At 48.0% G+C, this 19,295-nt stretch overlaps 1 protein-coding gene across 2 annotated transcripts in view; it reads left to right on the top strand.

Moving 5' to 3' along the window:
- Positions 1-18,010, top strand: part of LOC140392612 (uncharacterized) — a 518,519-nt gene extending 500,509 nt beyond the window's left edge. For both annotated transcript variants that reach the window (XM_072478033.1, XM_072478034.1), the window contains 10 exons: positions 235-363; positions 1,241-1,372; positions 2,637-2,765; positions 4,469-4,597; positions 5,237-5,365; positions 6,726-6,854; positions 9,670-9,795; positions 12,103-12,231; positions 13,399-13,527; positions 14,549-18,010. In XM_072478033.1, coding sequence (XP_072334134.1) covers positions 235-363; positions 1,241-1,372; positions 2,637-2,765; positions 4,469-4,597; positions 5,237-5,365; positions 6,726-6,854; positions 9,670-9,795; positions 12,103-12,231; positions 13,399-13,527; positions 14,549-14,580 — 1,193 coding nt within the window. In that variant the 3' untranslated portion in view covers positions 14,581-18,010. The remainder of the gene's footprint in view (positions 1-234; positions 364-1,240; positions 1,373-2,636; positions 2,766-4,468; positions 4,598-5,236; positions 5,366-6,725; positions 6,855-9,669; positions 9,796-12,102; positions 12,232-13,398; positions 13,528-14,548) is intronic.
- Positions 18,011-19,295: the final 1,285 nt, after the last annotated feature.

Below are 19,295 nucleotides of genomic sequence, written 5' to 3'. Positions count from 1 at the left end.
TTCTTACTGTAATCTGCTCAGAAACTGGTATTGTTTCAGACTGTGGGGTACGCTGTGGTATTTGGACTGTACAATAAATGTGAAATTTCATGGGACAAAATCATTTGCCCACCTGGTCTTGATGTACACTTTCCCCCACACAACCGGATGTCTCCATTTATCACGTTCTCAAAGTCTACGAATAAACATTGGGGTTGCCGCTGATTCTAATCCTCATTTTATTTTTTCCTCCAGCATGCTGGCCTGGTTACTATGGCGACAATTGTGTGCAGCGGTGTAACTGTTCCCCCAACACTCCCTGCAACCATGTGACGGGTGAATGTGGCTGCCCTCCAGGCTTTATGGGCAATGGGTGCGAGCAAAGTGAGTACTGCGTGACCTTTGCCCTCGTCTTGAACGTAATAGGGGAAAGAGCCATTACAAAAATTGCTGGAAAGACTGAAATAAAGCCGTCTGGAAGAGAAACACTGGTTAACCTTCTGGATGTGACCCTACATCCCAATACAGCTGGTTCCATTACCAATGTAAAAAAGAGGCTGGCATTGATCACAGCTCTCAGAAATACCCCCAAAATGTCCACCTCAGATGGCTTAGAGGTGCTGTGACTGTTACGTTAGAAGATGAAACACATGGCCACAAATATCAATAAAATGAATGACCAGGTAATCTGTTTTTGGTGACGTTCATTAATGAAACAATGCTGATCAGCAGGCTGAGAGAACTCTCTGCTCATCTTCAAATTTGGAACACGGAGCGACTCACCTGAAAGACAGCGGTGTTGCACTGTTGCGCCATTGGGTCATGGAGCAGGACTTGAACCCACCGCGCAATCTTCTACACAAGTGCAACTTGTTTTTATACACTGCTGCCTTTACTATTGTAAAAAGTCCTAAGGGTCTTCACGGAAGCGTAATCAGACAAAGTTTTACACCTGGTTACATAAGGACAAATGACCACAAGCTTGGTCAAGGAAGACTCCGAGCCAAAGTTACATTTGGCAGCAATTACATTATGAATATTGGGTTGCAGGAACAGCTAGGTGGTTGAGGTTTCTGACTGAAAGTCCAACCTAAATCATTGCCCTGTCTTTTCCCTCTCAGATGCTGGATGGAACCGGCTGTGTCTTTCCAGCTTTACCGCAGCTTTCCAGCAATTGCAGCTTTTATTTCTGTTTTGGAATCCGATGGCTCGTCTCTCCAGTTAACTTTGCACACTTTTTGTTCCTTGTCTCCTTCCTTAGTCTGTCTGCCTGGTACTTATGGACATAACTGTAACCAGGTATGCCAGTGTTCTGCTCAGAACGAGCAATGTCACCCAGTCAGCGGGAAATGTGTCTGCGCGCCTGGTTACCACGGAGACAGCTGTAACCTGAGTGAGTTTTGCCCAACTTGATTACTTGATTCGGACAGGGTCATTGTATCCTCAGTGTCAGTCAAAATACACTATAAAGAGAGAGAGAGAGAGACACCAGCAGAACCTCTTGAGTAGGTCAGTAGGTGAATACACTATCTGGTGCGGTATTAAAATGTGTAGAACTGAGTTCAATCCCCTGTCTATTGATCTCAACAGCAGTGATAAAGGAAAGGAAAGAAATTGCATTTTTATAGCATCTTACACATCCTCAGGAAGTCCCTAAGCTGCAGCCAATCAAGCACTTTTTTTTTGACGTGTTCTAATGTAGGGATGGTGGCAGCCAATTTGCATGGAGCAAGGTGCCAAAAAACCACGGAAGAGTGATGGAAGCAGATTAAATAATAACTTTCAAAAGGGAATTGGATACATTTGAGCACGGTAGCACAGTGGTTAGCACTATGGCTTCACAGCTCCAGGGTCCCAGGTTCAATTCCCGGCTTGGGTCGCTATCTGCTCGGAGTCTGCACGTTCTCCCCCTGTCTGCGTGGGTTTCCTCCGGGTGCTCTGGTTTCCTCCCACAGTCCAAAGATGTGCAGGTTAGGTGGATTGGCCATACTAAATTGCCCATAGTGTTCAAAAAGGTTAGGTGGGATGACTGGATTGTGGGGATAGGATGGAAGTATGGGCTTAGGTGGGTTGGTCTCGGTGTGGACTCGATGGGCCAAATGGCCTCCGTCTGCACTGTAAATTCTATGTCTATGTCTGTATTACATGGTTCTGGAGAATGGGCAGGACGGGTTGGAACTCTAAGAACTTGTACAGCCACCATGGGCAGAATGGCCTCCTGTGGGGCATCATTTGATGATTCTATGGGGGCAGATAATGTGAAATACAGTTTAAAATCCATCTTATGTTTCGGGATTCGCCAGTTCTCCCCTTGGGCATTCTAAGGCTGTTCATTGCAGATGGCCGCAGGCCTCTTAAAATGGCCCTTTCAAATCAGGAGCTTGTCCTTCCCCCCCCGGAGCTAACCTGGGACACAGGCAGCAGGGGGTCTGGGGGAAGGAATTCCTTATCAGAGTACTTTGAGCAAAAGGTACTTTACTTCATCATTGCTTCTTCTGGGAATTCAAGACAGAAGAAGAATTGAACTCTCGGGGGTGGAGCCTGGAATGAATAGGGGTGATGGGGTCATGTGTGCAAAGTATAGTGTGAATTCCTAGCAGGGATGGACAGATGTCCAGAGTGTCCTGTGACGCCCTGTTTCTCCTCTACCTCTCCAGGCTGTCCAGATGGGAGGTATGGATCCAACTGCGCCCAACCATGCCGCTGTTTGAACAGAGGCCAGTGTGAGACAGTGACTGGGACATGTGTCTGTCCACCTGGGTATGTCGGAGCTGACTGCAATCAGAGTAAGTGAACAGCAAAATGACAGGGACTCCGTTATCGCAGGGCATGGATCTACACTGGAGGGAGGGGCTGATTCATCACTTAGTACTGTGTCCAACCCTCAGCTGAACTGATGAGATTATCAATAAGACAAAATCACTCTCTAGCCATCCTGTGTGCCCACCGATGGAAACAGAATCCATATCAGGGCCGGGATTCTCCCCTACCCGGTGGGGCGGGGGGGTCCCAGCGGGATGGAGTGGCGGGAACCACCCCGGCGTCGGGCCGCCCCAAAGGTGCGGATTTAGGGGCAAAGCCCTCACCTTGAGACGCTAGTCCCGCGCTGGAGTGGTTGCCGCGCCACCGGCTGGCGGGAAAGGCCTTTGGCGCCACGCCACCCGGGGCCAAAAGGACTTGTCCAGCCGGCGGAAGTCCACGCATGCGTGGTAGCATCAGCGGATGCTGTTGTCATCCCCGCGCATGCGCGGGGGGGGGGTCTCTTCTGCGTCGGCCACGGTGAAGGCTGTGGCCGAGGCGGAGGGAAAAGAGTGCCCCCACAGCACCCGTGGGCCAGATCGCCCTGCGCCCCCCCGCAGGACCCCGGAGCCCGCCCGCACCGCCTGGTCCCGCCGGTAAGAGAGGTGGTTTGATTCTCACCGACGGGACTGACATTCCAGCAGCAGGACTTCGGCCCATTGCGGGCCGGAGAATCGCCGGTGGGGGGGGGCTCGCAGACCGGCGTGGTGCGATTCCCGCCGCGGGGGGTCGGAGAATCCCGCCCCAGGTTCTGAATAAGGGGCGTCATTCTCCGACCCCCCCCGCCGGGTCGGAGAATGGCCGTTGGCCGCCGTGAATCCCGCCCCCGCCGAAGTCTCCGGTACCGGAGATTGGGCGGGGGCGGGAATCGGGCCGCGCCGGTTGGCGGGACCCCCCGCTCAATTCTCCGGCACGGATGGGCCGAAGTCCCGCCCAGAAATTGCCTGTCCCGCCGGCGTAAATCAAAGCTGGTATTTACCGGCGGGACCAGGCGGCGTGGACGGGCTCCGGAGTCCTGGGGGGGGCGCGGGGCGATCTGCCCCCGGGGGGGTGTCCCCACGGTGGCCTGGCCCGCGATCGGGGCCCACCGATCCGCGGGCGGGCCTGTGCCGTGGGGGCACTCTTTCCCTTCCGCCTCCGCCACGGCCTCCACCATGGCGGAGGCGGAAGAGACTCTCCCCATTGCGCATGCGCGGGAAACTGTTAGCGGCCGCTGACGCTCCCGCGCATGCGCCGCATTTCCGCGCCAGCTGGCGAGGCACCAAACGCCATTTCCGCCAGCTGGCGGGGCAACAAACGCCATTTCCGCCAGTTGGCGGGGCGGAAATCCCTCCGGCGTCGGCCTAGCCCCTCAATGTTGGGGCTCGGCCTACAAAGATGCGGAGCATTCCGCACCTTTGGGCCGGCGCGATGCCCGTCCGATTGGCGCCGTTTTTGGCGCCAGTCGGCGGACATCGCGCCGTTGGGGGAGAATTTCGCCCAAGAGGTGGATAAATATTTGAAAAAGCAAAACGTGGAGGAGGAATAGGTGAATGGGACTAAGTAGATATCTCTTACAGTGAGTGATGTGAATGCAATGGGCTGAATGGTCTCTATCTGTGCCATAAATCTGTGTGATTCTATCTATTCTGGTTCATAGAGAAAAGCTGGGTTGCATCAGGTTAAAGCTAGATCTGGTTTCTGCCTACAGCCTGTCCCTCTGGTTACTACGGTATGGACTGTGCCGTGACCTGTTCCTGTGGGGAAGGTGCGAAGTGTGACCATGTGACTGGAAGATGCATTTGCCCACCAGGCAGGACTGGTTTTCAATGTCAGCACGGTAAGTAAATTGTGATCCAGAGGCTGCATGATGTGCCCTTGCCATTCGCCCCTTGATATCTGACAGACTGGAGAGCAAGTCATTCCAATGCATGCCCGACTGGGTGACCAACTACCCAGTTAGGCATCAGACTGATGTTGGACCATTTTTGGAGTTAAAGACTGCATCTAAAGTTTTACATGTGTGTGCCAGCAGCTGTACCATGAGTTTATACATGTGCATTCAGGTCCACTCATAGGATCTCACATGTCATTCAGCACCACCCATGGAATCAGACTATGTAAACTGGTCTCTCCCTTGTTTTATTCATGTGTGAGTCTCCATGCGGACGTACTTATGGAGGAAGCAAAATGTATAAAAGGCTATTGTTCAATGGGGAAAGTCAACAGTGATCTTACAACATTGCAGTGTCCAAACATCTCCCACATGTGGAACTGTAGCAGATAATCACCAGCCTTTCGAATGTCCAAATAATCCATGGAACTGATCACAAAGTGACATCAACACTTAATCTGACCGCACCTGGTCTGAGAAAGTGAATTGAAACCTGAATGAGTTTGCAGCTTGAATCTCAGGCTCTTTGTTGCTCAGTGATGTTGGAATTTGTTTGGTAACGGTACCACTATCTTGTCTGTGCAGTGTGCCCTAAAGGCAGGTTTGGTGAGGGATGTCGTTATAGCTGCACGTGCAGGAATGGAGGATTGTGCAACCGGGTCAACGGCTCCTGTTCCTGTGGGCTGGGCTGGACTGGGCCCCGGTGTGGACAAGGTGAGTACGTTGTACATTCAACAAGAGCCTAAAGGAACTGAAAGGAAGAGCTCTGTGTAGATTTGAGGACAATTGTTGCAAAAAACAGAATTTTAAATTTGTCGTTAAACTTGATCTGAAATCAACTATAAATTGAAAATAAACATTATAACATTCAGTGTACAGAACCTCAAGAGCGGATTTCCTTGTCACTAATATTCAGGTTGCCAACCCTCCAGGATTCCCCTGGAGACTCCAGGAATTATCAATTGAGCTTCTGCGAGCATCCCAACAGCAAAATCATCGGGGACGAGAAAGGAATTGTGTACTTTTTAAATTTTCTTTGAACAATTACTAGTTGTTAATTTAAAAAGATTGTGAATATAGGTTGTTTAATTAGGTGGGGTGTTGGAGGTCATATGTTGAAACCTTCAGGAATACGACCAGGGTTGGCAACCTGGTTTGGATTTTTTCCTCTGTCGGCGGTTAATTTTCAAGGTCCGTGCTTTTCACAGGCTGCAAACAGGCATTGCAAGTTGGTTTCCAGCGCATAAAACCTCTTCCTTTAAAAATAAGTTGCTTTTGCCTCCCAAAAAAAAATGAACACTGAATTCACTGAATCGACAGAACCATCAGAAAGAGCAATTTAAGCATGGGATCAGAGGTGCAGGAGTAGAACACTCAGCTCCTAAAGGCTATCCTGTGAGGATAGCACCTCTGGCTGAGGATCCCCTACACTGCAGCACCCCCCCCCCCCGCCCCCCTCCTGGCACTGCACTGGAGCGCCAACCCAAAGCACAAGCTTAGGTTTCTGGAGCGGGGCTTGAACACATCAAGTTCTGACTCGGGTGAGAAAGCTGATCCACGGCTGACGTCTTAGCTTCATCACAAAACAAAGCAGAGAGTGAGACACAGACGGGAAAAAAGCAAGGAAGAGATAGAGACAGAGAGAGAGAGGAGAGACAGTAAACAAGTCAATGATAGAAGCAGAGGGAATGAGAAACAGTAGAGAAAATTGGATGAAAAACGTGGCAGCAAGACAAACACACGTAAATTGTGTTGCCAATTTTATTTTTAATGGTTGTTCTTCTGCGGCATTTCTTGTCAACATTCTCTTCAGTTTAGAGCCCCTGTCTTTGTACTTGCTTATACACTGTTACATTCCTAACATCTTCCAGCTCTGACTAAAGGCCACCGACCTGAAACTTAAACGGTTGCTCTCTCCGAAGATGTTGCCTGATCTGCTGAGTATTTTCTGTTATTATTTCATATTTCCAGCATCTGCAGTATTTTGCTTTCTGTCAAACATATTTCTTGCTGCCGATTTAGATTAAGAATTCACAGAATCGGCATTCCCCATTTTTGCTTTTATCTTTTCCAGAGTGCCCCCTTGGGAAATTCGGTGCAAACTGCCAGCTGGACTGTGTCTGCCATAATAATGGGACCTGCAGCCGTGTGACCGGGTACTGCCAGTGTGCGCGAGGGTATTATGGGCACAACTGTGAGCACGGTAAGTTGACGGGAACATCTGAAAGGACACTGGGCATCGTGGGTGATAGCGAACCTGAGGGCAGAAATTACTTTTTATTATTCATTCTTGAGCAAGTGGGGTGTCACTGGCAAGGCAAGCATTTAATTTTCCTCTCCCAGTTGCTCTTCAGAAGAAGGCGGTGGTGGGCCTCTTTTTAAACACCGCGAAGTCTTGGTTCAATTGAGTAGTTTTGCACAACTGTGGGCGGCATGGTAGCACAGTGGTTGGCACTGTTACCTCGCAGCTCTAGGGTCCTGGGTTCAATTCCGGCTTCAGGTGACTGTCTGTGTGGAGTTTGTACTTTCTCCCTGTGTCTGCGTGGGTTTCCGCCGGTGCTCCGGTTTCCTCCCACAGTCCAAAGATGTGCAGGTTAAGTGGATTGGCCATGCTAATTTGCCCCTGAGTGTCCAGAAGGTTAGGTGGGGTTACTGGGTTACGGGAATGGGGTGGAGACATGGGTTTAAGTAAGGTGCTCTTCCCAAGGGCCGGTGCAGACTCGATGGGACAAATGGCCTCCTTCGCACAGTAAATTCGATGATTCTATGCTTCAGAGGGCAGTTAAGATTCAGCCATGCCATTGTACAACTGTCGTCACACATCGGCCAGACTGCGTAATAGTTCCCTTTTGTAAAAGGACTTCAGTGAACCAGTTCAAATTCCCAAACTTCTTCTGTGAGATTACTGCCCAATCACATAGCCACCGCACTACTGTACTTGTAACTGGGAATATTGCAAACACTTCCAGATGAGGGTGGAATTGGGTTGGGTGGGAGGGGACTGTTACAAGAAATACCTAATTGAAGAAATCCTGAGAGAGCACGTAAAGTGTGAGACAGAGCTAAGGAACACCAAGCTAAGAGCTGAGGAGAGCAAGGCCTATGCTGGTTTTGGTGTGACGGTTGTCTGGGAATAGAGGGCTAAATGGACACTATGGTTAGTGAAGCTAGGACTGGAAGGATATTCTATGGAAAGACCTGCTCTTATATTTTTTTAATGTGCAACTGGAGTGAAAGGTGGCCGGAGGAATAGCAGGATCCCCTTTTAGGGGATGAAGAATGGGTCTCACAAAAGGAAGGTGGGTTCAGAATTTAAGCAAATTAAAATACCAGTGGAAATGGCTGGGGATCTCAGCGGTGGATAGGTGATAAGGTAATGGCAGAACTGATGTCTGTCGATCAGCTCAACTTATTCAAACACATCATGAGCTAGCACAGATACAATGGATTAGTTGGTATGGATATTGTATCATTTTATGGTATGAGAACTTGAGAAATGGAACACCAAGTTAAAGGGGATTTGGAATGATTCTTTATTCTGCAGGGGGTTGCAAGTTGTGCAGTAGAAACGGTTGAACAAGAGTCAGCCTGGACTCTGGACACAGCCTTGGCCAATGTTGACTGAGGGGTTTAATGGCTTCACCCTTTGCTACACCATAACCTCCATTGTAGAAGGGCGCAAAGTTACATTAATTGTACAATATCGCCATCTGCTGCTTTGTTTTGCATCCACTGGAGATTTAGTCATTTATTTGCAGTCCAACGATGGCAGTTCACAAATAACATTCGGCATTCACTTTATGAACCAAAATGTCCAGGAATTGAACAAAAGGATTTTTAACAAGGCTGCGTTTGCTGCCACTGCAAATGTAGGGGGCGCACTCACTGCACATACAGTCACAGTGCCTGCGATGTCACTGGCCGCAACATCTCGGGTAGCTGCCTCTATCGAAGAACGATGTTTTACATGCCTGCTGATCACTACCTCATTCGCCACCCCACTCACCTCCCACTCTCTGCCCTGCCTACCAATACTTGAGCCCTCGCCACCTTGACGGGGAGTGGCGAGAGAGGTGAAGAAGTGCAACGTGTAATGTGTCGAATGGTTGGGAGTTCGGGGTTAGGGAAACCAGGGCAGTGAGGGGGGTGGGGGGGGGGGGGGGGGGGGTCGAAGTCAGCAGCACTGACTTCCTATTCCAGTGCAGTGGCAGGAGTTACAGTGATTTAACAGTCACGTTTTGTTTGAGGAGTGAGTCGTGTGTCCCATACTGACGCTGGGAATCCAGCTTTAATGGTAAGGAATGGCACACATTTGCCAGTGCAGAAACAGAACAGGATACCAGCAAGATTGCCTTGTTCTTTCCCTCTATTGGTGTATTGGGATCTTTTACAACCCCATGAGAGAGCAAATGGGGTTTGGTTTAATGTCTCTTCCAAACGGCAATGTAGCACTCCTTCAGTACTGCACAAATTGCATTAACAGTTTGTGTCCAAGTCTCTAGAATGGGGCTTGAACCCAGGCCATTCTGACTCCAAAGCAAGTGTAATGTAGTGTGAAGGGTCACTGTTAAATATGTAAAGAGGCAGTCCACATGATCAGTGATGTAAGATCACATGACAGCAGAGCTTACTGAGGGATGGTTCTATGTGAAGCCTCGTGCTAATCCCTGTCCTGGATAAAGTTAGAAGAATGTTTAATAAAAGTAATGTTTACCAACAGCTTTGCCTTCAGCAGTCTCTATTGATCCTAACCCAAGACGGCCTCAACATCTCCCACAATGATGACAACAGAGTAAGTGTCCAACCCACTGAGCCATGGCACTATTTTTGGTGACTTTGGCAGGCAAAAATGTACTGAGTGAATCATCTCCTGAAGCAAGTCAAGGTTGGCACTCTGAGGGATGGAGGGTGGCAGACACAGTGTGATGTGCCTCTGGCACAACATTTGTAGCACTTTTGAGATGTCTAGTTTTGTCTTTTCTCGGCTAATCTGAGTGTTGGCGTGTATCTGTTTCCAGTTTGTCCACCTGGATTTCACGGACCAAACTGTCAGCGTTTGTGTGACTGCAAAAATGGAGAATGTGACCCTGTGACTGGACAGTGCGTGTGTTCAACTGGTTACCATGGAGACCACTGTGAAAAAGGTAATAGTTCTAGCAAAGCATTCTTTGGTTATGGCCACGGTAAAATGTTATTGCGTCATTAGCTGCCCCTCCCCTTTTCCCTCCAAACAAAGTTGAATGGACCACATGACCTGGCCTTAGGGCTACTGTCCACCTTTGGGACACATGCAGCCACAGAGCCTTAGCAACCAAGGGCGGAATTTTCTGGTCATGCCCACCCCGAGACCGGGAATTCCTGCCCTGGCGGGCTGAGTGAAATCGGTTAAAATGAACATCTTACCGAGATTTTTATTCTTATTCCAGTGCCGTCCGATATTCTTACCCAAGGTTTGTTTCAGAGAGATTGACTGTCTGGTGACTGGGTTTATTTGGGCAGGTAAGAGCCCAAGGATCAGGAGGACGTTGTTCCAGAGGGAGAGACAATTAAGGGGCTTAGCCTTGCCAAACTTTCAATACTACTATTGGGCAGCTAATGCTGAAAAGGTACAAGAGTGGTCCAGAGATTCGGATGAGCTTTGGGTTCGGGTGGAGGTAGAGTCTGTGAGGGGAGCAAGCTTAGCAGCGCTGGTATCAGCTCCATTACCGGTGGCACCAAAGAAATATTTGTCTAACTTGGTAGTAGTATCCACGTTAATAATCTGGAGGCAACTCCCCCCTCTAGGCTGACCCCTATCTGCCCAAATTAGTACTTTCTGATGAAGCAGCCTCCAACTTGCTCGAGAGGATCTGATCCAGCTCTGGTTCGGAGGTGGCCAGCACGGCGGGTATATACCAGCGGATGATGGGGGAGGAGGCGGCCCCTGTTGAGGGTGTGAAGGTAAAGTGGACGGAGGAGCTGGGTCTGCTCTTGGAGGAGGAGGTTTGGAGTGAGGTGTTGAGGAGGATGAACTCGACCTTGTCCTGTGCGAGGCCTGGTCTTATCCAGCTGAAAGTGGTGTTCCAAGCACACCGTACGAAGACTAGAATGGGTTGATTTTTTGAAGGTGTGGATGATCGATGCGATCGGTGTCTGGGGGGCCCAGCACATCATGCGCACATGTTCTGGTCGTGCTCAAAGCTGACTGACTTCTGGAGATACTATGCTGGCAATCCTGAACATTTTGTTGGAGCCTTGCCCATTGGTGGCGATTTTTGGGGTTATGGATGTGCTGGAGCTCTGGCTGGGTGCGGGGGCAGACGTCCTGGCCTTTGCCTCACTGGTGGCAAGGAGACGGATCCTCATGGGCTGGAGGTCGATTACACCGTCAAGCGCCTCGGCATAGCTGGGTGACTTGATGGACTTTTTACATCTCAGGAAGGTTAAGTTTACCGTGGAAGGGTTTTACTGCAGATAGTTGCTGTTTATAATGTACTTTAAAGAGCTGGTCACTGTTGGCTCTTGGGGAAGCGGGGGAACAGGGTGGGCGGGGCAGCATGGTAGCACAGTGGTTTGCACTGTTGCTTCATAGCTCCAGGATCCCAGGTTCGATTCCCCCTTGGGTCACTATCTGTGCGGAGTCTGCATGTTCTCCCCATCTCTGCGTGGGTTTCCTCCGGGTGCTCCGGTTTCCCCCACAAGTCCCGAAAGACGTGCTGTTAGGTGAATTGGACATTCTGAATTCTACCTCAGTGTATCCGAACAGGTGCCGGAATGTGGCGACGAGGGGAATTTCACAGTAACTTCATTGTAGTGTTAATGTAAGCCTACTTGTGACACTAATAAAGATTATTATTATAACTTAGTAACTAAGTTTTACTTTGTGAGGGAAGAGGGATTGGGGAGGGTTACTCTTACTGTTTAATTGCTAATCTGTGTTTTTGTAGGTTTTGTACTAAAATTATTTAAAAGTTTTAATAAAAATATTTCCAAAAAAAAGGTTGTCCGTCCCACTCGCGACGATTCCTGCGCTGGGTAGGACCAGACATTTTTGCTCAAGCCTTAGAAACGAGGCAACTTTCTCCTAAACTCTATTGTGGACCTGGAAATTTGGAAAGGGCTGTTCTCAATGCCGTCAGCAAATTGGTCAGATAACCAACGAAAACCTCAGATACTTGGAAAGCAAATGTTAACTCTGGCAGCGCCCTGTGAAGCTCTGTGATTCATATATCACACAAATTGGGATGATGTGGCCTCTGTTCAAGGTAACTGGAGCTAACTGCCTTTCCACATGGGCTAGAGAGTTGTGCTACCTTCCCTAAAGGCACAGGGACTGTTTGCGATTCTGAGGTTACATGAAGGGCATGTGCCTGCCTTGCAGTTAATTGGCCTGTGCAGCCAGCCCCCACAGCCACCCTGCCATTGAGGGACTGAGCCATCTGACTGGTTTTGTTTTCCTGGGGGTGCTGTAGGATGCGAGGAGGGACAATACGGGGAGCAATGCCAGCAGCTGTGTGACTGTGAGGGAGGTGCACCCTGTGTACCTGCGACAGGACAGTGCCTCTGTCCCCCAGGGAAAACTGGCAGTAGGTGTGATATTGGTGAGTATTACACATTACTCTATGTCATAGCATTTCAGGCTCAGTGCTCTGTATAAAATAAATTGTCCTGATCCCTCTTTACTCCCAGTGGTCAATTTTAAATTGCAATTCAGACCATTATGTCAGCGCTATACAACAATTTAAAAATAAACTAATTGTTCATTTTAATCCCACTTTCCAGCACCTAGTCCATAGCCTTGCAGGTTCCAGCACTTCAGGTGGCGATCCAGGTACCTTTGTTAATGAGCTGAGCATTCCAGCCTCAACCACCATCTTAGGCAGTGAATTCCAGGCACTCACCACCCTGTGGGTGAAAAAGCTTTTCCTCATGTCCCCTTTAATCCTTATACCAATCATATTAAATCTATGCCCCCTGCTAATTGACTCCTCAGCTAGGGGAAACAAGTCATAGAGTCACAGAGGTCTACATCACAGAAAAGGCTCTTCGACCCATCACATCACAACCGCCTTATTCTAATGCCATCTTCCAGCATTTGGCCCATAGCCTTGTGTGCCTTGGCATCGCAAGTGCACATCTAAATACTTCTTAAAATTTATGAGGGTCTCTGCCTCCACCACCCTTCCAGGCAGCGAGTTCCAAACTCCCGCCACCCTCTGGGGGGAAAAAGATTTTCCTCACATCCCCTCTAAACCTCCTGCTCCTTAAATCTATGCCCCTGGTCATTGATCCCTCCACCCACCAAAGGAAAATGTTTCTTTCATCTTCCTGTCCCCATATAATTTAATACATCTCAACCATGTCCCCCCTCGTCTCCTCTACGCCAAGGAAAGAAACCCACTCGATAGAATCTCTCTTCTTAGCTAGCCCAGTCAACATCCTGGTAAATTTCTGCTGCACCCTTTCCAGTGCTATCATATCCCTTCTGATCGGCCCATCTTTCCCTTAGTTATTCTCTTTCTCTTAAAGTAGCCTTCACTTCTTCAGAAGAAATAGTCCCGGCATCTCAAATCTCTCCTCAACATGTAAAGATTGCCTGTCGACTGGTTGACAGTGGGATGCAGATGTGGGACCACCAGGACCCTGAACAAGAGAGAGCGTTACACAGGGCGGCATATGCATGGCCACCTGTGTGTTAAAGGTTTGAAGAAGTTGAAATTCCAGCAGAAACTGCAGTTAGTACGTAATTGATTGCTTGTCCTCCTCAGATTGCCGAGCCAATCGCTATGGCCCCAATTGCTCCTTGAGCTGCAGATGTTCCAATAATGCTCGCTGTGACTCTCGGAATGGACACTGTACCTGCCTGTATGATTGGTCTGGGCCTACCTGCGACGAAGGTAAAGGTGCCTTTCATTCTAAATCAAAGTTTTTCCCTTCACCAATTGCTTGCTGGTTGAGACAGAGGTAGAAATTAATCTGGGACTTGTCGGCATCCTTAACAGCACCTGGGGAGGAATCTTCATGTTGGACTGGGTTTAACCCGGCCTGGTGTGGTAACTCATCTCACCAACTCTTCATCCATTCAACCCCTCGATTTAATCAGATTGTGGCTGATCTTAACTCTATCGACCCGCTTTCCATAACCTTGCCGAGCAAAAAACAATCAACGTCAGTTTTGAAATTTTCAATTGAACCACCTCCTCTCCACATCAGGTTTCTGTGGGAAGAGTTCCAAATTGACTCTGCCCTTTTTGTGAAGAAGTGGTTTCTGACATCTTCCCCGAACAGCCCAAGCTCCAAGACTATCATTTTTCGCAGGACTGATCAATTCTGCTCCTGCTACAATAAGCTAACTAGGTGTTAGGTGTGGTTTGGTACCTTGGCTCTGAATACAAGCATTGTAGGTTCACGTCCCACTGCTGAATATAGAATCCACGGGAGTTCTGCTCGGTCAGTGGTGTCATCTTTCAGATGAGATATTAAAAGAGGCCCTGGCTGCCCTCTCAAGTGGATGTAAAAGAACCCATGGCACCATTTAAAGAGTGGGAGAAGTCTCCCCGGTGTCCTGGACAATACTTATCCCTCAATCAGCATCACGGGAACAGACTATCGCCCATTGGTCTAATTTCTTGCTCTATGTGGAAGCTTGCCATGCACACATTGGCTCTTGTGTTTTGTGTATTACAACAACGACTACACTTTAAAAAGTACTTCATTAGAGTTATGGATGTCCTGAGATTATGTAAGTTGCTATTGAAATGCAAGTTCCTACTTTGTCAATTGAGGCTAGAGATTATGCCTGTTAACTTTCTGGTTAACACAGTGATTAGAAAAGTTCCATGCAGGCATTAGATGGGTTGGTCTGTAGATGTAAGTTGGGCTGATGTTCGTACCTCACCTTGTGCTCTCTGGTTCCAGGAGGGCCTCCCAAACCACCGCACCACCTGTGACCTGCACGTCAAGGAAATGTGGCAACGGACACAGCATCAGGGTTATTGTCACTTAAGCGAGCGTGAAGCCGGCCCTCAGTCTGACCAGTGCCAACGAGACTGCTTCTGCACGTTCTACCCCCTGCCCGTCAAAGCAACCTTTCAGAGATACTGCTGGAAGCAAAACGATGAAGTGGTGCAACTACAATCGGAAATTCGGAGGAACGGCCGTGAGCCCCCGTCATTATTCTGAACAGCGCTATTTTGATAAAAAGTGAAAATGCTGATGGACTTTAGGATCCAGCCTCCTATTGGGCTGAAGATCCAGGCGTTGCTGTAAGATATTCAAACCCACCCATAGCTTTTGACCCTCGTCAGACAGCGAAGGTCTGAATTCCTGAACAGTGAACAAGCTCAAACTCTGGGTGTTGAAATCATTTTTGATACCTTCAAGACTTCACCTTTTTATATATACATATATTTTATTTTTATAAACCAAATTCCAGGAAGGCAAAATTATTAAAGATTGCGACCCTGAGTTCTCGTTTGGCGGGACAGTGAATATTAAGCATGGTACCTAAGCAAGAAAATAATTGACCAAGGAAGTTATACATGAATCCACCCACCATATGGTAGCTGGCCTGGTGCATTGACCAGTGCACGTCCTTTCAATATAAGGTGGGCATTTGCAATCTGACACCAATAGTTCTCATTCACTATAATGTAACCATGACACAGGAGCTCAGGAGCAGATTCTGAGGATTGAGGAGTTCAACGTACTCCTCACCACAGAAGATTATAAGTGTTAGCGTTTGCTCAGATGCTCAGGGTGAAGATTGGCAAGCTGGGGATAGCATTGAAGGAATGTTCCCTTGACATGGGATTCCCATTACAGCCGGCTTCATTTATCTGGTCAAGACTGAATCCCTCTTCAGTGTCAGTCAGTCTACCTTGCCCTCCCATCACTGACCAATTGTAGATGACATGCATTCTTACTTCACTTAACCAGATTCTGGCAGGCTGGGACTTGGTGATTGATCTCTGCCCTGCATATCATGTTGGAGATTACATGGCTTGGACAGAACCATAACCGAGTGATTGAATAAAATTGTGAAAAAAATAAGTTTGATAGGTTACCAAGTAGTTAAGAATAAAACTTTGTCATATGGCACCCTGGCATGGATATTTAAAAAGCATTCACTAAGGTGTCCAATAATAGATTGTTACACCAACTAAGGGGTTTGTGACGTTTGAAGGTAATTTTTAGCATGGATGGAGAATTGGTTAACAGCTAGAAAGCAGAGGGTAGGGATGAACATGGCATTTTCAAGTTGGCAGGCTATTACTGCTCTAGCTGCTGTAAGGATCAGTAAAGGGGCTTCAGTTATTTACAATCTACCTAAACTTGGATACATTACTCTTGGGTCCCTTCATCTAAGTTTGCTGATAATACCAAGTCAGGTGGGACAGTAAGCTGTGAGGAGGACACAAAGAGATATAGACAAGCTAACTGAATAGTCAAGAAGATGGCAGGTGGAGTATAATATGGGAAAATGTGAGGTTATTCACTGATAAGAAGAACGGAAAATATGATTTTTTAAAAATGGTGAAAAACGTATAAATGTTGGTGTTTAGAGGGCTTTGGGTGTCCTTGTACAAGAAACACAAGTTGGTGCAAATCCCCCCCAAAAAACAGATGCTGGCAATCTGAAATAAAAACAAAAATGCTGGAAATATTCAACAGGTCTGGCAGCATCTTTGGCGAGAGAAATAGAGTTAAGATTTCAGGTCTGTGACCTTTCATCGGAACTACAACAAAGTTAATATCCAAATACAGCCAGTAATTACATAGAAGTACATAGAACATACAGTGCAGAAGGAGGCCATTCGGCCCATCGAGTCTGCACCGACCCACTTAAGCCCTCACTTCCACCCTATCCCCGTAACCCAATAACCCCCTCCTAACCTTTTTGGTCACTAAGGTCAATCTATCATGGCCAATCCACCTAACCTGCACGCCTTTGGACTGTGGGAGGAAACTGGAGCACCCGGAGGAAACCCACGACGACATGGGGAGAACATGCAGACTCCGCACAGCCAGTGACCCAGCAGGGAATCGAACCTGGGACCCTGGCGCTTTGAAGCCACAGTGCTATCCACTTGTGCTACCGTGCTACCCATTGGGAAGGCAAATGTTGGCCATATTGCCAGTGGGGGGGGGGGGGTTGGAGTATACAAGTTTTGTTACAATTATACAGGATTGTGTTGAGACCACAGCTGGAGTACTATGTACAGATTTAGCTTCTGTACCATAGAGAAGATGGACTTGACTTGGGAGGTGTTGCAGTAAAAAAAAAAAAAAATCACTGGGTTGACTCCTGGTATGAGAAGTCTGTCCTATATGGAGGTTGAGTCGAATTTACCTATAACTCTCTGATGGTTAAAAGAATGAGAGGTGATCTTATTTAAACGTAAGACTTGTGCTAGGGCTTGACAGTGTAGATTCTGAGAGGCTGTTTCTCAAGTCTGGAACTAGGGGGCATAGTACCAGCTATTTAAGATTGAGAGGAGGAATTTATTTACTCAGGGGTTGTGATCTTTGGAATTTTTTTACCTCAGAGGATGTGCAGTTGTTGAGAATATTCAAGGCTACGTTTGGGTAGAATGTGGACACTAAGGAAATGGGGACTGGGCTGAAATGTGGAGTTGAGATCGAAGAGCATGTGAATGGTGGGGCAGGCTCGAGGGGCCAAATGGCCTACTCCTGCTCCTATTTCTTATGTCCTTAAGGTCTCCTTGTTTGTTTTTTCCCCTTCATCTCCCTCCCTCTCTCTCTTTATGCTTTGCTTTTGACCATATTGCAGCTTCCCTGTGCCAACCTCCATCTTCTTAATTGTCCATGCTGAAATAAAGACCGTCTCCTCCAGCACCTTCTTTACCAGGAACCTCAACACGGAGGGCCTCAACTCCCAGACAATACAGGCTTTTAAAGCCCCAGATTGCTGGCACATCTTGCTCCATTTCTGCTGAGTTCAAGCTTGACTCTCTCTCCTAATTATGGTTCTTACAGCCTCCAACCTACCACACCCTGTTATTAGCCCCTCGACTTAAAAATACACAAGAACAATTTTAAACATCGGTAACGTCTTTTGGTCAGTTGTCCAATGGAGTCAATCCTCCCACGGATATGGCACATATTGGAAGCCTTGCAGTTTGGGCTCTTTTGATTCATGTTTGCAAAACTCCTTGTTTGGACAATCGGCCCAAGTGACCAATGGTCCTGGATTTTCTGGGGCTGGCCAGGAATTCGGCTTTCCATCCCATGTCCAGGCTCTGACCCTCCCAGGATGCCATTTATCCCAGATTTATTTGGGTGTCTGCCAACGTGCATGGTTCTGTGACAGAACGTGCAGTCTGGAGTCCATACAGCCATGAGGCAGCACACTTTGGGCGGGGCGAGGGTGGGCGGAAGGGTGGGGGGGGGGGGGCAGGGTTGGAGATCCAGCCTGCAGTTGAAGCTACTCCCCTGCTCCTTCAGCCCCCCTAACCTCATCCCACCCCCTCTCTCCCCTCTTACCGTCCCCCATGGTGAGCGTGCTATATTTTCTTCCCCCAGAGTTGGTGACCCTGTCCTTTAAGAGTAGTCACCACTTGACTTTCAGGAGGCATTAGGAGACCACCATGGAAGGCAGGGTCAATCTAAAAATAATCTCCGAGGACAGCTAACTCGATATAAGCCAGTAGACCAGTGATTGCAGATAAACTAACTGATATTTTTTTTCTCTCCTGCACAAGAACAATAAAAATAAAATGGAGAGCAAACCAGGGATGGTGCAGCACTGGGAAACAACCTAAGCTGGCTGTCTCCATGACAACCTGCTTTCATATCACTTGACTCAGTAATTAAGTGTGTAATATAGTGTGTTACGGTCAGTTCAGTATTTAAACAGCTTTAAAGCAATCAACCATCACGTATTAACCCGACTAGATTCCATGACAACGGCAGTATTAGATTACGTTTTTTTTAAATTTAATATTTATTCTGTTTAATTGCAATAGTAAGATTTTTAAAATCTAAATGCCATATAATTCCAAGTACCTACCACCTCAGTATTCCAAGATGGCTCCCAGTCAGCATGGGATAACTTTGTAATCTTGCACCTTCCACGTCAATTATCCCACACGTTCAGGCTCTGGTTTATGTAAATGAACTCACCACTGGCGTACAGGGTAAACTCCTGGAGAAAGTTGGACGGTGAGCTGGGACAGGCCTGTGAGGAAGATCCACCATGCAAAGGGCATTGGGCCTGGCTTTAAACGCAAGCCAAGTTTCAAGCATATCTGAATTTCTGGAGTGAAAAGTCTGGACACCAAAAGTTGGATGTTACAATTCACCCAGGATTGTGGCTGGCAAACTGCAGCCTACTGCAGTCACGCACCCCCTATTTGTATTTCCACCCATCCCACTCCTGCTGCAACCCTTTCCCTGGTCACCCCATGCAAATTCTGGCCAGGGTGGGGATAGATCTGCCCTTTGACTCATTTCTCGCCTCTCTGCTCTGACTGCTATTGTCTCCCGGGACTGCTTGGCAAGTAGTTGGCTTAGGGCTCAGTGCTAAAGGCCCCAGTGAGATAAAAAGAGGTTCCTCACCCAAAGCCCTCCTCTACCTCAAGCCCGGAAAGCTTCTAAATTGTATCTGAGATTCTTCAGTCGGGCACTGATACCCCTCAGCTGC

Source organism: Scyliorhinus torazame, chromosome 16, assembly GCF_047496885.1.
Source record: "Scyliorhinus torazame isolate Kashiwa2021f chromosome 16, sScyTor2.1, whole genome shotgun sequence".
In the NCBI taxonomy this organism is placed as follows: Eukaryota; Metazoa; Chordata; class Chondrichthyes; order Carcharhiniformes; family Scyliorhinidae; genus Scyliorhinus; species Scyliorhinus torazame.
Note: the sequence above shows the minus strand (reverse complement) of the source record. Positions and strands in the feature narration are given on the sequence as shown.